The sequence below is a fragment of the Miscanthus floridulus genome, chromosome 8, assembly GCF_019320115.1.
Source record: "Miscanthus floridulus cultivar M001 chromosome 8, ASM1932011v1, whole genome shotgun sequence".
In the NCBI taxonomy this organism is placed as follows: Eukaryota; Viridiplantae; Streptophyta; class Magnoliopsida; order Poales; family Poaceae; genus Miscanthus; species Miscanthus floridulus.
In genome coordinates, this window is record NC_089587.1 from 223,341,355 (window position 1) to 223,354,202 (window position 12,848).

The 12,848-nt window shown below is 45.6% G+C and overlaps 2 protein-coding genes across 12 annotated transcripts; both read left to right on the top strand.

Annotated features, from left to right (window-relative positions):
• Nucleotides 1–122: 122 nt before the first annotated feature.
• LOC136478296 (diphthine--ammonia ligase-like) lies at nt 123–4,430 on the top strand. The gene is made up of 12 exons (XM_066476684.1): nt 123–452; nt 536–607; nt 733–812; nt 901–1,126; nt 1,235–1,267; nt 1,347–1,429; nt 1,752–1,824; nt 2,020–2,347; nt 2,482–2,813; nt 2,967–3,286; nt 3,407–3,749; nt 3,862–4,430. The coding sequence occupies exons 1-12, from the start codon at nt 375–377 to the stop codon at nt 4,081–4,083; spliced, it is 2,190 nt and encodes a 729-aa protein (XP_066332781.1). The 5' UTR covers nt 123–374; the 3' UTR covers nt 4,084–4,430.
• A 152-nt stretch (nt 4,431–4,582) lies between these two features.
• On the top strand, nt 4,583–12,148 carry LOC136478299 (CRIB domain-containing protein RIC7-like). Of its 11 annotated transcripts, none has more exons than XM_066476691.1 (12): nt 4,583–5,169; nt 5,539–5,747; nt 6,527–6,630; nt 6,869–7,230; nt 7,347–7,467; nt 7,588–7,676; nt 8,215–8,320; nt 8,430–8,527; nt 8,715–8,940; nt 9,049–9,132; nt 9,234–10,470; nt 10,862–10,906. In XM_066476691.1, exons 2-10 carry the CDS (start codon nt 5,743–5,745, stop codon nt 9,069–9,071), a joined length of 1,134 nt encoding a protein of 377 aa, XP_066332788.1. In that variant the 5' UTR covers nt 4,583–5,169; nt 5,539–5,742; the 3' UTR covers nt 9,072–9,132; nt 9,234–10,470; nt 10,862–10,906. The 11 variants fall into 11 exon arrangements, with proteins under 11 accessions (XP_066332788.1, XP_066332789.1, XP_066332792.1 ...); XM_066476692.1 differs by having other exon boundaries at nt 8,715–8,928; XM_066476695.1 differs by having other exon boundaries at nt 6,869–6,927; nt 7,001–7,075; nt 8,715–9,132.
• Nucleotides 12,149–12,848: the final 700 nt, after the last annotated feature.

The window sequence follows — 12,848 nt, forward strand, 5'->3', positions numbered from 1 at the left end:
AGACCGTGGCCAGCTCAAAGGGTAGTCCTGGGGATTTTGGCCCAGAATTTTTTTACCACTTCTCATTCATGGCCCAATAGGCCAACCCTAGCCCAGCACCTGGGTGTTGCCTGAGGCCTGAGCTGGCTGAGCGGCTGAGCCTCACGCGGTCACGCCCCTCCGCCTCCCGACTCCGCGCCAGCGTGCGTGACTCCGGGTCTGCGCCGCGCCGCCACCCCTTTGGCCCTTTGCCGTTCCCCGTGCCTGAGCAGCCGCACAGAGTTGAGGAACAGGGTGGCCCGAGTCCATCTCCGCAGCCGGCGACCGGGGAACGCGAACGGACTCTAGGTTAAGCTTAACCCTAGAGCGAGAGAGGTCAGCCACAGCCGGAGGCGATGGAGGTTGTGGCGCTGGTGAGCGGCGGCAAGGACAGCTGCTTCGCCATGATGCGATGCATGGACTACGGCCACAAGGCAAGGCTCCACCCGCTCACCCCGCACAACCTCCGCCCCTCGCCCACGGCTGGCACCGTGTTGAACTCTGCTGTTGCTTGCAGGTTGTCGCTTTGGCTAATCTTATCCCCCTCGACGACGCCGTCGATGAACTCGACAGCTACATGTACCAAACTGTATGCTCCCTCCCCTCGCTGGCACCTGGCGCTCGCTCTGTAATTCGGCCATTAGTAGTTGCTGGTATCTGGATGACGCTTGCTGATGCTCCTGCTTCTTGTGGCCGGGGTCGGGGAGGCTTCAGGTTGGGCACCAGATTGTGGTGAGCTACGCGAAATGCATGGGACTGCCTCTTTTCCGGAGGCGCATTCGTGGATCCACAAGGCAAGCTATCTCTGCGGGCCTATGACTGGGATGCTCTACAAATGATCCGGTTCCATTGATTCAAATTCTGTTTTTTTTTTGGGTATAGGGATCAGGATCTCAAGTATAGTGTCACGGCGGGTGATGAGGTAGAAGATATGTTTGCTCTGTTGAGCGAGGTTAAACGGCAAATTCCATCCATCAGCGCAGTGTCGTCAGGTGCTATCGCATCCGATTACCAGAGGCTCCGGGTTGAGAGTGTTTGCTCGAGGCTGGGCCTGGTCTCGCTGGCCTATCTATGGAAGCAGGATCAGACTTTGCTCCTAGAGGAAATGGTACTTCAAAAAATCCTGTTTATTGTTTTTACCTGATCACCTGAACTAGCACAGAAAGAATGTCTGCTCACATTGTAAGTCTTGCTATGCTGTTTACTGCTTACACAGATAAGAAGGGGCATCGTGGCAATAATTGTGAAGGTACATATTGTATTCATATGTTTACAAGATTTAGCATTTGTTGCAGTACAATGAGCGCCTGATTTCTTGAGCTTTGTAGGTTGCTGCACTGGGGCTGAAGCCTTCTTCTCACTTAGGTAAAGAACTGGCTGAACTTAAGTGTCATCTGCTCCAAATGAATGAGTATGTTTCTCACCACCCTGCACCTACCATATGTGTATCAGTCTATCCCCCACTTAGGAGGATTCATGTTAAAATAGTTGTTTCTCGTCCCTTTATCAGAAGTCATCCAACTTATGTATTAGTTGAGCTAAGGTACTAGCATCTTCTAGTGATCTCTGATCAATAACCAAGTAGTCTCAAGATATGAGATAACATAGATTGTAATTTTACCCTTATCTTCATGTTTGTTTCTCACAAATGATTTTCTAAATAAATACTGGATAATTTATTTTATCTATACTCAGCTTTTAATATCTCTGTTTGTTTTCTTATGCCCTATTAGGAGTTATGGAATCAATGTGTGTGGTGAAGGTGGAGAATATGAAACACTAACTCTTGACTGCCCTCTATTTCGTGTAAGTCTGAGCCTTTGAGGAGCTAACTGAAAACCTGATGCCACTTGTTCTAGAATGCTGTGTAATAGACTCTAACAATTGCATCACATGGCGACTTGTTATTAGTTCTTACTGTCTACGTGCTGAACATATTTATCGGCTTTTGTCAACCATCCATGTCAAATTTCTTGTGCCTTAACATGTGTGTACTTACAGAATGCAAGAATTATTCTCGATGACTCTGAAGTGATACTCCACTCTGCTGACTCCATTGCTTCTGTTGGAATTCTTCATCCACGAGCGTTTCATCTTGAGCACAAGCCAGATTCATCCGATAGAATTGAGGATGGTTCTGTTACTCACGAGAGTTCTAGTTGTCTATATGAGGTTGATGAAGTTATCACTCACACTGATGTGGAAGAAAAACAGTCCCCATGTCCAGCTGTTGATGCTTGTACCAATATAGACCTATGTATCTCAAAGACAGGGAAGAATTTACGTTCAATTGGCAGTTGGATTCAGGATCCATCCAGAGCTTCGGAAGGTGCATACTGTCATCCTATGTTATTCGATTGGCATTGTTCTTTGCACCACGTGACACAGTGACAGGAACACCTCATTACATCTATTGTTTCTTTCTTTGTGGAACATTCATTTAATAATCTATTGCATCAATAGGCCTGAAGGCAGACCTTGTAGCAGTTTTGAGCAGAATTGAAAATCAGCTCAAGGAAGAAGGGTTAGGTTGGGTGAATGTTTTATATGTTCACCTCTACATTTCAAGCATGAAGGAATTTGGATTGGCCAATGAAGTTTATGTCAGCTTTATTACGGAAAAGAAATGCTACCTGGGTGTTCCTTCGCGCAGTACAATTGAATTGCCACTAGTTCAGGGTGGGTTGGGCAAAGCATATGTGGAAGTTCTAGTTTCAAATGAGGTGGTAAAGAGAGTTCTACATGTGCAAAGCATCTCTTGCTGGGCTCCTAGTTGCATTGGACCTTATAGCCAGGTACAAGATGCACGCGTTGATATGTGAAATATCAGCCCATTTTCTTGGGAATGGTGGTTTCACAATATAACGTGTTGCTTGTCTTTTTTTTTTAGTTTTTTTTGGGTAAGATATTAATTTTAGGTCATAATGTTTTGATCTCTTTCCTTTTAGGCAACTCTTTATGAAGAGATTCTCTATATGGCTGGTCAGCTGGGGCTTGACCCTCCTATGATGAAGCTCTGTCCTGGTGGTCCAAGAGCTGAACTAGAATCAGCACTAAAAAATAGTGAAGCTGTGGCTAATGCCTTTAGCTGCTCTATATATTCCTCGGCCATTCACTTTCTGGTGTACTGCTCTGCACTGTTGACATCCAGCGAGAAGGAAGAAGTTGAACAGACATTGAATAGTTCTTATATTACTCATTTGGATCGCTCGAAAGCTGTATCGTCTCCAACTGTTCTATATGTATTTGCACCAGATCTTCCAAAAGGGTATGTACATCTTCCCTTTTATATCCGATCAAGAAAGCAATATTCTTTGTACTGATATATTTGAAACGTGCAATAAAATGGTTTTCTGAACTTTGTCCAAATGTTTTTTCCCTTTTTAAGAGCACGTGTGGAGATAAAGCCTATATTGTATGTCCCCTCCAATGATGATGGGGTTGCTACCATAGAGATGGAGACTGGAGTTCCACTGCCAACACTGAGCAAAGCTTGGACTGATTTGAGTGCACTATACTCTGAGTTGCGTGATTCATGTTGCCAGGTCCACACAATTGGTGGGAGAATCTGTTCTGCTGTGGTGTCGCTCACAGATGATATTGCATCAAAGATCTGTTCTACAGCTGGACAGCTATACCACAGAGAGAATTTGAAAACTATGGCTAGATTCTGTGCTTTCCAGACCGTGAAGATCCTGGCGGATAACAAATTTTCTTGGGACAGTATAACAGTAAGTTTGTCGCATCGTTACTTGGTAGCTCTGCTCTTTTTTTTTTCTATTTTAAATGGTAGCTCTGCATTCATGTATCCTAACCAGCATTTCTGTGTTATAAAACATGCAGATGCTGAGGTTCTACTATTCGGTTGATCTCTCGGTGGCGGCACATGCAATATCAGGAGCATTTTCCGAGGCATTTGCCGAGCTTGCTGAAGACAACAGTTCCACGAGAACTGACAAAGTTCCTTTCTACAACATCGTGCCGGTATCCGGATCTGGCCGCTCTGCATGTACGAACGATATAATGACATGCGAGTTACTGGCTTCCAACATTTCGAGTGCATAGTCCAAACCCAGTCTACACACGTATCCGAATTGTTCGCTGTGATGCCTGCTGGAATGCAGCTTTCATTTGGAAATCGGAGGTGGGTACATGTTGGAATTTCTGCCAGAAGAGGAGTCGGCGGCCTATCAATTGCCAGCTGGACGACGGCAGTTAACCATTTTCTCTAGGGTTGGCAGCGGTAGCTTTCTGTGCTGATTATCGATAAAAAAATCGTGCGGTGATCATCATAGATACACCATACTGTATTCTGTTTCTGCTTTTGTTTCAGCATCCTATATATTGGGCTGATTAGCCCGCCCTGATGCTTGCAATGACATTGGCTCAGTATACAGAGGTCCGGCCGGTCAGGAACGTGTGTATGTGTTCTTCCTCTGTGTTGACATTACTTGCTATGGAACATGTTGCAGTTGGCGGAATTGAAGCCGCGTAGCTTACCTGGTCATGCGCACGTCTCTTAGCGATCGGATGATCGGATCAGGGAAAAAATTAGAAATGGGGGAACAAATATTCCAGGATCTACAAGTGGTTGACATAAACGAAATAACGATTTCCTTCTGACGATCTGACCAAATTGGGCAGATAAGCAGACTTAACAAAAATCTCTAATGGATCGGCAGGCAGTCACGCACATTCTGTCAACCTGGTTGTAAAACTGGGTCAGCAGCCGTCTGTGATTCTCTTCTCTGTATCTCCCGTCTCTCTCCCTTCCCTTCCCTTCGTCTCTCTCTTTCTCTCACATCCCCCTCCCTGCCCAAATTTAGCCGTTGTAGCTTCCGCCCTCTCTCTCTCTCTAGGCTCTCAGAACACGAAACGTGAAGAGGCAGAGGAGGACGAGGAGACGGTTAACCTTTCCCGAATCGGCCCTGTTCTTGGCCGCGAAGCGATCTGTCTCCCACCCGAGCGCGAGGAACTTCACTTGATCCTCGCATCTTCTTCCAGTGGTTGCGTTTGCATTTGGGGGCAGTCAAGATGAGGCTCCTGGCCTGCTGCTACAATGATCCGGAGATGCAGATCGATCCGGACACCGTCTACCCCATCCGCCCCGACTGCCGCGACGACGCCCCCAAGACGCGCTTCAAGCCCCGGGTATTTCTTTCCCATCCTTTTTTCTTTCCTGTTATTATTATTAATTATTATCAGCTGCTCTCCAGCTCCCATGTTTAGTGGGCGAGATCTAATTGGTACGTAATAAGATCTAATTTTAGACTGGTGGTAGTCTTACTGAATGAAGTGGAACTGATAGATAGCCAGACTGAAATGATGAATCAATCTAGTGAGGTATAATGCGCGACTGTTTCAGTCAGATTGAAGGCGCTTATGGGAGCAAATAAGTTTAACTAGTAGGGTAATTCAGAAACCTAAGGTCAATCTAGTGGTTACATATGAATATGGAATGTTGAAAAATGATACCTTTTAATGAAATTTTCTGCTTTACCTGTCAAATCGAATTGCCAGGAATGCTGATGACTGAGATCAGTTGATGCCATGTACTGATGTACACTGATCGCTAGCTGCATTAATTGACTAGTTATTCATGAAGCACCCTTTTGTTTCATCCCTACTGGCAGCCTGGCCTGACCCTCAGTCCAAGGAGATGGAAGCTTCTCCACAATGAGGAAGGTGTTCTGGACATAGCTGGAATGATCAAAAGAGTGCAACATGGGGTAAGCCATGCTTTATCCAGATTCATTCATGACCTTTGTGCTTCTTTCAGTGATATATGTCTCATACTCAGAAAGTTTACATGCATTTTGTGTTAAAAACCATCGAGAATTTTTTCACGCGAAATGAAGATTAGGAATCCCTATTGGATGTTCTTTTATGTTTTGACTTGCTCAACCTGTTCCATAAGTCAACACAAGGTTTGATGGGCAAAACCTAGTCATAGCTATTTACTGCGTTAACCAAGGACACCTACATGGCTACACACTCTTTTATGGAACTAACTTACCTATACCTTATGACCTCTCCAACAGGCAACTATATGCATTCCAACCTCTGGTACCATTCCTCAGTCTCATTGCTAACATGTTCTCCTTGTGCTCAATTTCTTGTTCGTTAATTTCTCCTTCTGGTTTTGCTTAACGTAGCAAGTCCGCCTACATGGCTGCACTCTCCTTATAAAACAGGCTTAACTTTTTTTTTCTGAACGCAATGGCAGGAGCTCAGCCTTTCAATTAAGAAGAAATAGAATTGACCCACAAAACAGGCTTACCTATATCCTATGACCTTTCCAAGAGGTTACTCCATGTGTTCTAATATAGTCCTCTGTACATTTCTTCTTGTTCTTCTCAATGATGATTTTTCAATATGGTGTGTCCCTATTATGGCCTTCACTGCTAATATGTGTTCTTTTTTTTATGCCGAGAATCGTTACTATGTCATGTGATTCCTTAGATTCATTCTGCCATGGTATTGTCTTTATTTTTGGATGTGCAAACAGGGAGTCCACCCAACAATCAAAGGAGAAGTTTGGGAATTTTTGCTGGGCTGCTATGACCCTAAAAGCACTACTGAACAGCGCAACCAATTGTGACAGCGGCGAAGGTTTTTCTGCTGTTGCATTTTCCTTTTTGGTTTAAACATGCTTGTTCTTCTTCACGTCTAAAATATGTCAGATTTAATTGCAGCACATTATTTTATATAACCAATTGCATCATGGCACACTGTTTTGTTCTTCAAGAAGTTCAGCACTGTTTTATGTGGCTCACGTACTATTGAAGTCTATTTACACATCATATCCAAAGATGAGGAATATACTGATTTTCTTATTTTGATAGGTTAGAGTACGAGCAACTGAAATCAAAGTGCCGAGAGATGGACACAACAGTCGGTAGTGGAAGGGTAATCACTATGCCTGTAATAATAGAAGATGGTCAACCTATCGAAAATCCTAACTCCGATGGAGGGGCAGCAGGTTCTGAACAGCAAAACAATGGCGCACCACTCCCAAAAGAAGTTATTGATTGGAAGCTTACTCTACACCAGATTGGTAAACACTGTTGCTCTTTTTTCAGCATCTCCTATATCTATCATGGGCTTCCCAGAGCCTTTCGTCAAGGGGGAGGCAAGAGACAGAGAGTACTACCCCGTAAACCTGCCTATTCAGTAATGATATGTAATTCGGCCTGCGCGTGGGACAAGGAGGTAGCTAGTCTGCACTTGGGCTGCCCAAACGTCCCCTCCAATAGGCCTGGGATAATTAGGCCGATGACTGGTGTCTATAATTTTTATTTATCTAATTTTCCACTATTCAATTGTAGGTCTTGATGTTAAACGTACTGATCGTGTACTTGTTTATTATGAGAGACGAGAATTTGGCAAGGTTGTGGGACATTCATTCAGTGTATTCATGGATTGATAAAGACATAGGTTGTTGTCAGGGTGAGTTACGTTGTTGAAATAGATATTTTTCTGTTAACCTAGTTTAGTTATACAATGCTTTATCATGTTATACTTTGCTTAATGTGTAGTTGTTTGAACTTGCTTAATCCTCCTATGCAGGAATGAGTGATCTTTGTTCACCAATATCAATCATTCTGGAACATGAAGCAGATGCTTTTTGGTGCTTTGAGCGTCTAATGTGCAGGGTGGTAAGTACCCTTGCATACTTAACCTTTTATTCATTGAACATGAATGTACATATCCTTGATTGCATTCTGCTAACATACTGTATAGTAAACTTTCAGTTGATTTTTTTTGGTATATGTGATGTAATGACATTATAAGATCGAGAAGTTAGATACTACAGAACTGCACTTATAACACAATAAGTCAAGATGGTTATTGTACGTTACATTAATCAGCGTGCTTGTCCCCCCCCCCCCCCCCCCCCCCCCTGCGCACGCGTGCATAAATTAGCATGGCTACTGTGTAGCATATGCCCCTAGTTTGGCTTTGCTTAATGTTAAGCTGCGTGAATTGGTCATCAGGATTTCTTTGCCAAAAAACTGTCAAGAGACATGTATTTAATAAAAATAACAACAGAACACCAGGGTTGAATCCATGTTAGGTAGCTATTTGATGTACTCCAGATATTAACAGAAAAAAACTATGGTCTTCTAGGCCACGCAACGCATATACAATTCTGGAGTATGTAAAAGCCTGAGCTTCTACCTTCTAACTATGCAGCGAGGAAATTTCAAAAGTACTTCTACTTCCATTGGAGTTCGAGCTCAACTGACTACCTTGTCAACCATAATGAAATCTGTTGATCCAAAGCTGCATGAACATTTAGGTACAATCACTGGAGCTACATGTTTACTCAACGGCTCAAAGAAAACAGTATCTACATTTTACAGTAAGGGAGCATGTATGTATGCTCTGATAAAATATTGTCTATGCAGAAAATCTTGATGGAGGGGAATACTTATTTGCCTTCCGAATGCTGATGGTTCTTTTCCGTAGGGAATTCTCGTTTGTTGATACGATGTACCTTTGGGAGGTAAGTTGTCTGGACAAAAAAATTATAATAAATTTCATAAGTAATGCATATTCTTAACAATTCAATCTGGGTACCACTAATATCAAATCATTACTTTTGTTATACTTCTAAGTATAGACCCAGTAATGCTAGAAATATGTATTGGTTTATGCATGAAACACTACTGTACAACTTCAAAATGTTGCAGCTCATGTGGTCTATGGAGTACAATCCAAATCTCTTTTCGATGTTGGAGAGTGGCACTGGCACATCCAGCGCAAACACAAAGGATGAAAGTGTTCTAGGACAGTGTGGAAAGTTTGAGCGGAAAACATTGCAAGCAGCTAAGAAAGATGACCAGATCCCTCTATCTGTCTTTGTTGTTGCTAGTGTTATAGAGGCTAGAAACAAGAAGTTACTGGGTGAGGCAAAAGGTCTAGACGATGTTGTCAAGATCCTTTCTGTCTGTCTGTCTCCCTCTCTCTCTATATATGATGATGATGAAAGAAATTTATGTTGTGTATATGTCGCCCTGCAAACAGATTTTAAACGAAATCACTGGTAGTCTGGATGCAAAAAAGGCATGCAGAGGAGCATTGCAGATTCATGAGAAGTACCTTAACACGGTGAGTCCTTTTTTATTCATAAAATTCTTAAACAACATATAGTCACGCTACAGTATAACACAATGAGAAGTTCAAAATAATCACAAGCTTCCTGATTGCAGGTAAAAGCATCATAAGGACATGTACAGCTTTTTTTTTGGATGGGCTATTTTTTTTTTATTGGAGAAGTCGTACCACAGAACTTTTTTCATTCTTTGTTTGTGTATTGTGTAATTCTTTGACACACTTGTAGCATTGCATTTACACAACAAAAAAAGAAAGGTTGATGATTTCATTCAAAAAGGGAAAAAAAGATGGAAGAAAAAAATGTTGATCTTGTAAAGATGCGAGGCAAAATGTTTATACCATAATAAAGTCATCATGATTCTTTTCTGCTTGTCGTCAGTTCTCATACTGCAACAAGTTAGTTCGCCTTTTTTGAACAATATGTGGTACTTTGAAGATGAATGTTACTGTATGACTGCATACGGGTGCATTGTGGGTCTTGAAAAGACCTATTTCATTGTATTTAGCCAAAATTTCTCCCAATTCTGTAGCTTTCGATGGTTTGGACAAGTAAAGTAGAAACCAAAGTGAAATTACAAGTAAATGGAATCGGAGCGAGGCCTTTGTGGTCTAAAATCAAACGAGAAAAATGGAAAATATGAAGAACCCTCTAGTCCTGCAAATATCGTATTTCCTATGTAAATATGAAACTGTGCAATATAATGGATGATCTACCCATTTTCCTAAAACAGGGGGGCAGGCCCTCTGTGTGCAGCAAGTTAAGATCATCTTGGTGCATTGAATCTCAAATCACACCATGTATTATGGGACTGACCAGAATCAGAAGTCACAAGTAATTTAGCAATTTGTTGGCTTTATCAGTCGTAACTCGTAACTAACATGCTATATATGGGAAATGGTAATACGGGAGGTTGTGATTGAGAGCCTGGTGACTTTCCACCTAAGGTGATGACTCCTGATTCTTAAGCAGTACTACCCAACATCCATTCCCGTCATTTGCGTTGCGGACAAGTTGAACAGAGCCACGCATGACCTCTCAAACTGGACTGCCTCGTGATGAACTGCAAACAAGGGAACATTCACCAAAAATAGTGCACTATAAATAGATTGGACGCAACAACTTTCATCCCTTCCATTTCTCCAACTAAGAAGGTGGGAAATCTAGGCCTGCCTCTCGTGGACCTCTGGAGGGGACTGCAATTCTGCTAATTTGTGACAGATCATGCAGAAATAGGAGGCCAAGAGAATTTCTACAACCACGATGAAGATGGCACCAGGACGATGAAATCCCGTCGACCGGATTATGTAGCTCCTTGAATGTTGCTTCCTTAGGTATGTGAGCTTCATTCGATGGGTCTGATAATTGTTCTGATAAATCATTTAGCGGGTTCTCATAATGAGCGTTCATTGTTGCGTGGTGGATGGATAAAATTTCTCAGCATTGTTCGCAATGACTTCATGCATGGCATCATTGATCTGCATGGTTCTATTATAATTTATATATAAACTCAATATTCAGGCTAACAACTGGCCATTTCTAGGATTCCTTTCCCCTCATGTTGTTTGACAAATCGCATCATGTTTTTACAAACAAATTTTCTAGAATGGCACAGGACCTTGGTCGTTCTAGTTCAAACAAACTAGACAGAGAACTGTTGGTGCATTCTTATGATTTGGTATATGTTCCTTTCCTTCTCTCAACATTGTGACCTACCTGTGAAAGGCAAGTTCAAGAGTCGGAGGACGCAAATACGTAAGTGGTGGATTCCTCTCAGGGCACCGCGGGCGGGCAGCCGCCTGTGGAACCTGCTAAGATGAAGGGCCTTCTCAAGGGTCTCCGATACATCTCGCAGATTTTCGGTAAGCACAGTCACCAACCTAGTATACTACAATGTTTTTCTTCCAAAATGTAATTTCCAATGCCACCCAAATGGAATGTGTTTCATAGCACAGTTCAAATCAATGCAATGGAAATGTAGGAATAGAACCAGAATGTGGATGTTGTAATTAAGATGTTTACCTTGTCTGCTGTGCGGGTGTCGCAGATGCGAAGGAGCCGGAGATGCAGATCGGGAAGCCGACGGACGTGAAGCACGTCGCGCACATCGGCTGGGACAACGCCTCCGTCACCGCGCCCAGCTGGGTAACCGCTTCGATTCCACCCGCGATCACACCATTCCGGTGCACCACGCACGTCCGATCTCCTACTAACGGCTCCGGTTGCGCGTGTGCTGCAGATGAACGAATTCAAGGCTTCGCCGGGGACGGCGAGAGGCGGCGATCCTGAGCCCTCGCAGCCCGGGGGATCGGGAGGATGCATAGAGGAGCCGACCGGAGGAGGAGGAGGAGGAGGAGACGCTGGCGGCAAGGCGGAGCGGCCGCGGCGGACGAGGGGAAACAAGGGGTCGGGTGGCAACGAGCCGGCGAAGCGGCGGGACTGCGCGGCCGAGGGGTCGCGGCGCGACCGGCGGGCTGCGAAGGCGGCGGACACGGCGGAGGGCGCCGAGGGGGACGCTGCGGCGGCGCCGAAGCAGCGGCGGAGGAAGCCCCGGGCGGCGTCGGGGGGCAGGTCCAAGTCGTCGTCGGGAGGCGCCGCCGCCTCGGACTCGGAGGCGGCGCGGCCGGCGGGGGCGCCGATGGAGGCCGAGGACGATCGCGACGGCTGCTGAGGCCTGACCGCCTGAGGCGGAGGAAACGCTGGCCGGTGGGAGCGTGTGGCGTGGCGCGGCGGAGCGTGGCCGCGCGCCGTTGCCCGATGGGGTTCGACTGGTATACTGTACGCGGAGGGAGGGGGGCATCTTCAAATTTGAATTTGGGCTTGGCTGTCTGGAGGTCGGAGAGATTTGGGCCTTTTTGTGTTTTCTCTCTTTTTTTATTTATTATATGATGGTTTTCGACTGGTCATTTCCATGCACGGATTATTGCTCTTTAGGAGTCGTGCAGCGTAGAGTGGCACGACAAGTGTATCTATAAACACTTGATTATAGAAAGCAATTCTTTCCATGAAAAAGACCACAGTTTATACATACACTGTACCAGATGCTAGTTGGGACTCCTCGAGTCCTCGTTTTAAAAAAGCCAGGATGAAACTGGCATCCCTCATCTCTCAACTCGACTTCAAACAAGCACACGCGTATAAACCGATGGAAAATCCGCCGGCACGGCAGGATCCACCGCTGGCCCTGGCCGGAGGGCCGAGGCAGGCAGCGCGAAACAGACCAAAACCCCCAGGGCACGGCACGGCGCGGCGCAAGTGGCGAGGAAAACTGGCCTTTCCGCTACGCTTTCCCACCACCGCTGCTGCCACCGCCAACCCCCCACTATTTACGCCCGCCTCGGCTCCGGCACGCCCTCCCCCACCCCTAGAGCGACCGCCGTAGCGCTGGGCAGCCGCGCGTGCGAGCGAATAAACAACGCCGCGACGAGAAGAGAGCAGAGGGCGGGGCACCGGGCAGCGGGGGCTCGGAGGCCGAGGGAGGCGAGGAAAGCGGCGGGTGCCGGGCCGCTCACGCCGGTGCCGAGGCCCTCACCCCCCTTCCGTCTGTCCCCGCTTGCCGCCACCGCCGCCGCCCGCTCGCGATCCTTCCATTTCCGCTTCCTCTCCCCAGTCCCCTTTTTAACGCCCCGCGTTCTCCTCGCTCCCCAATCGCTGCGCCTGGGCGCCGCTTTCGTCGCCGGATCTGGGCGCCGGACGGTGCCCCTGTCGAATC

Bases quoted from the DNA above. Each gene is read 5' to 3' on its own strand.
- LOC136478296 (XM_066476684.1), top strand. From the start codon at position 375: ATGGAGGTTGTGGCGCTGGTGAGCGGCGGCAAGGACAGCTGCTTCGCC. The intron at 608-732 runs GTATGCTCCCTC...GGGAGGCTTCAG, and splicing joins ACAGCTACATGTACCAAACT to GTTGGGCACCAGATTGTGGT. The intron at 1,268-1,346 runs GTACATATTGTA...TGAGCTTTGTAG, and splicing joins TCGTGGCAATAATTGTGAAG to GTTGCTGCACTGGGGCTGAA.
- LOC136478299 (XM_066476686.1), top strand. The intron at 7,468-7,587 runs GTGAGTTACGTT...CCTCCTATGCAG, and splicing joins AGACATAGGTTGTTGTCAGG to GAATGAGTGATCTTTGTTCA. The intron at 8,321-8,429 runs GTACAATCACTG...TTGTCTATGCAG, and splicing joins AAAGCTGCATGAACATTTAG to AAAATCTTGATGGAGGGGAA.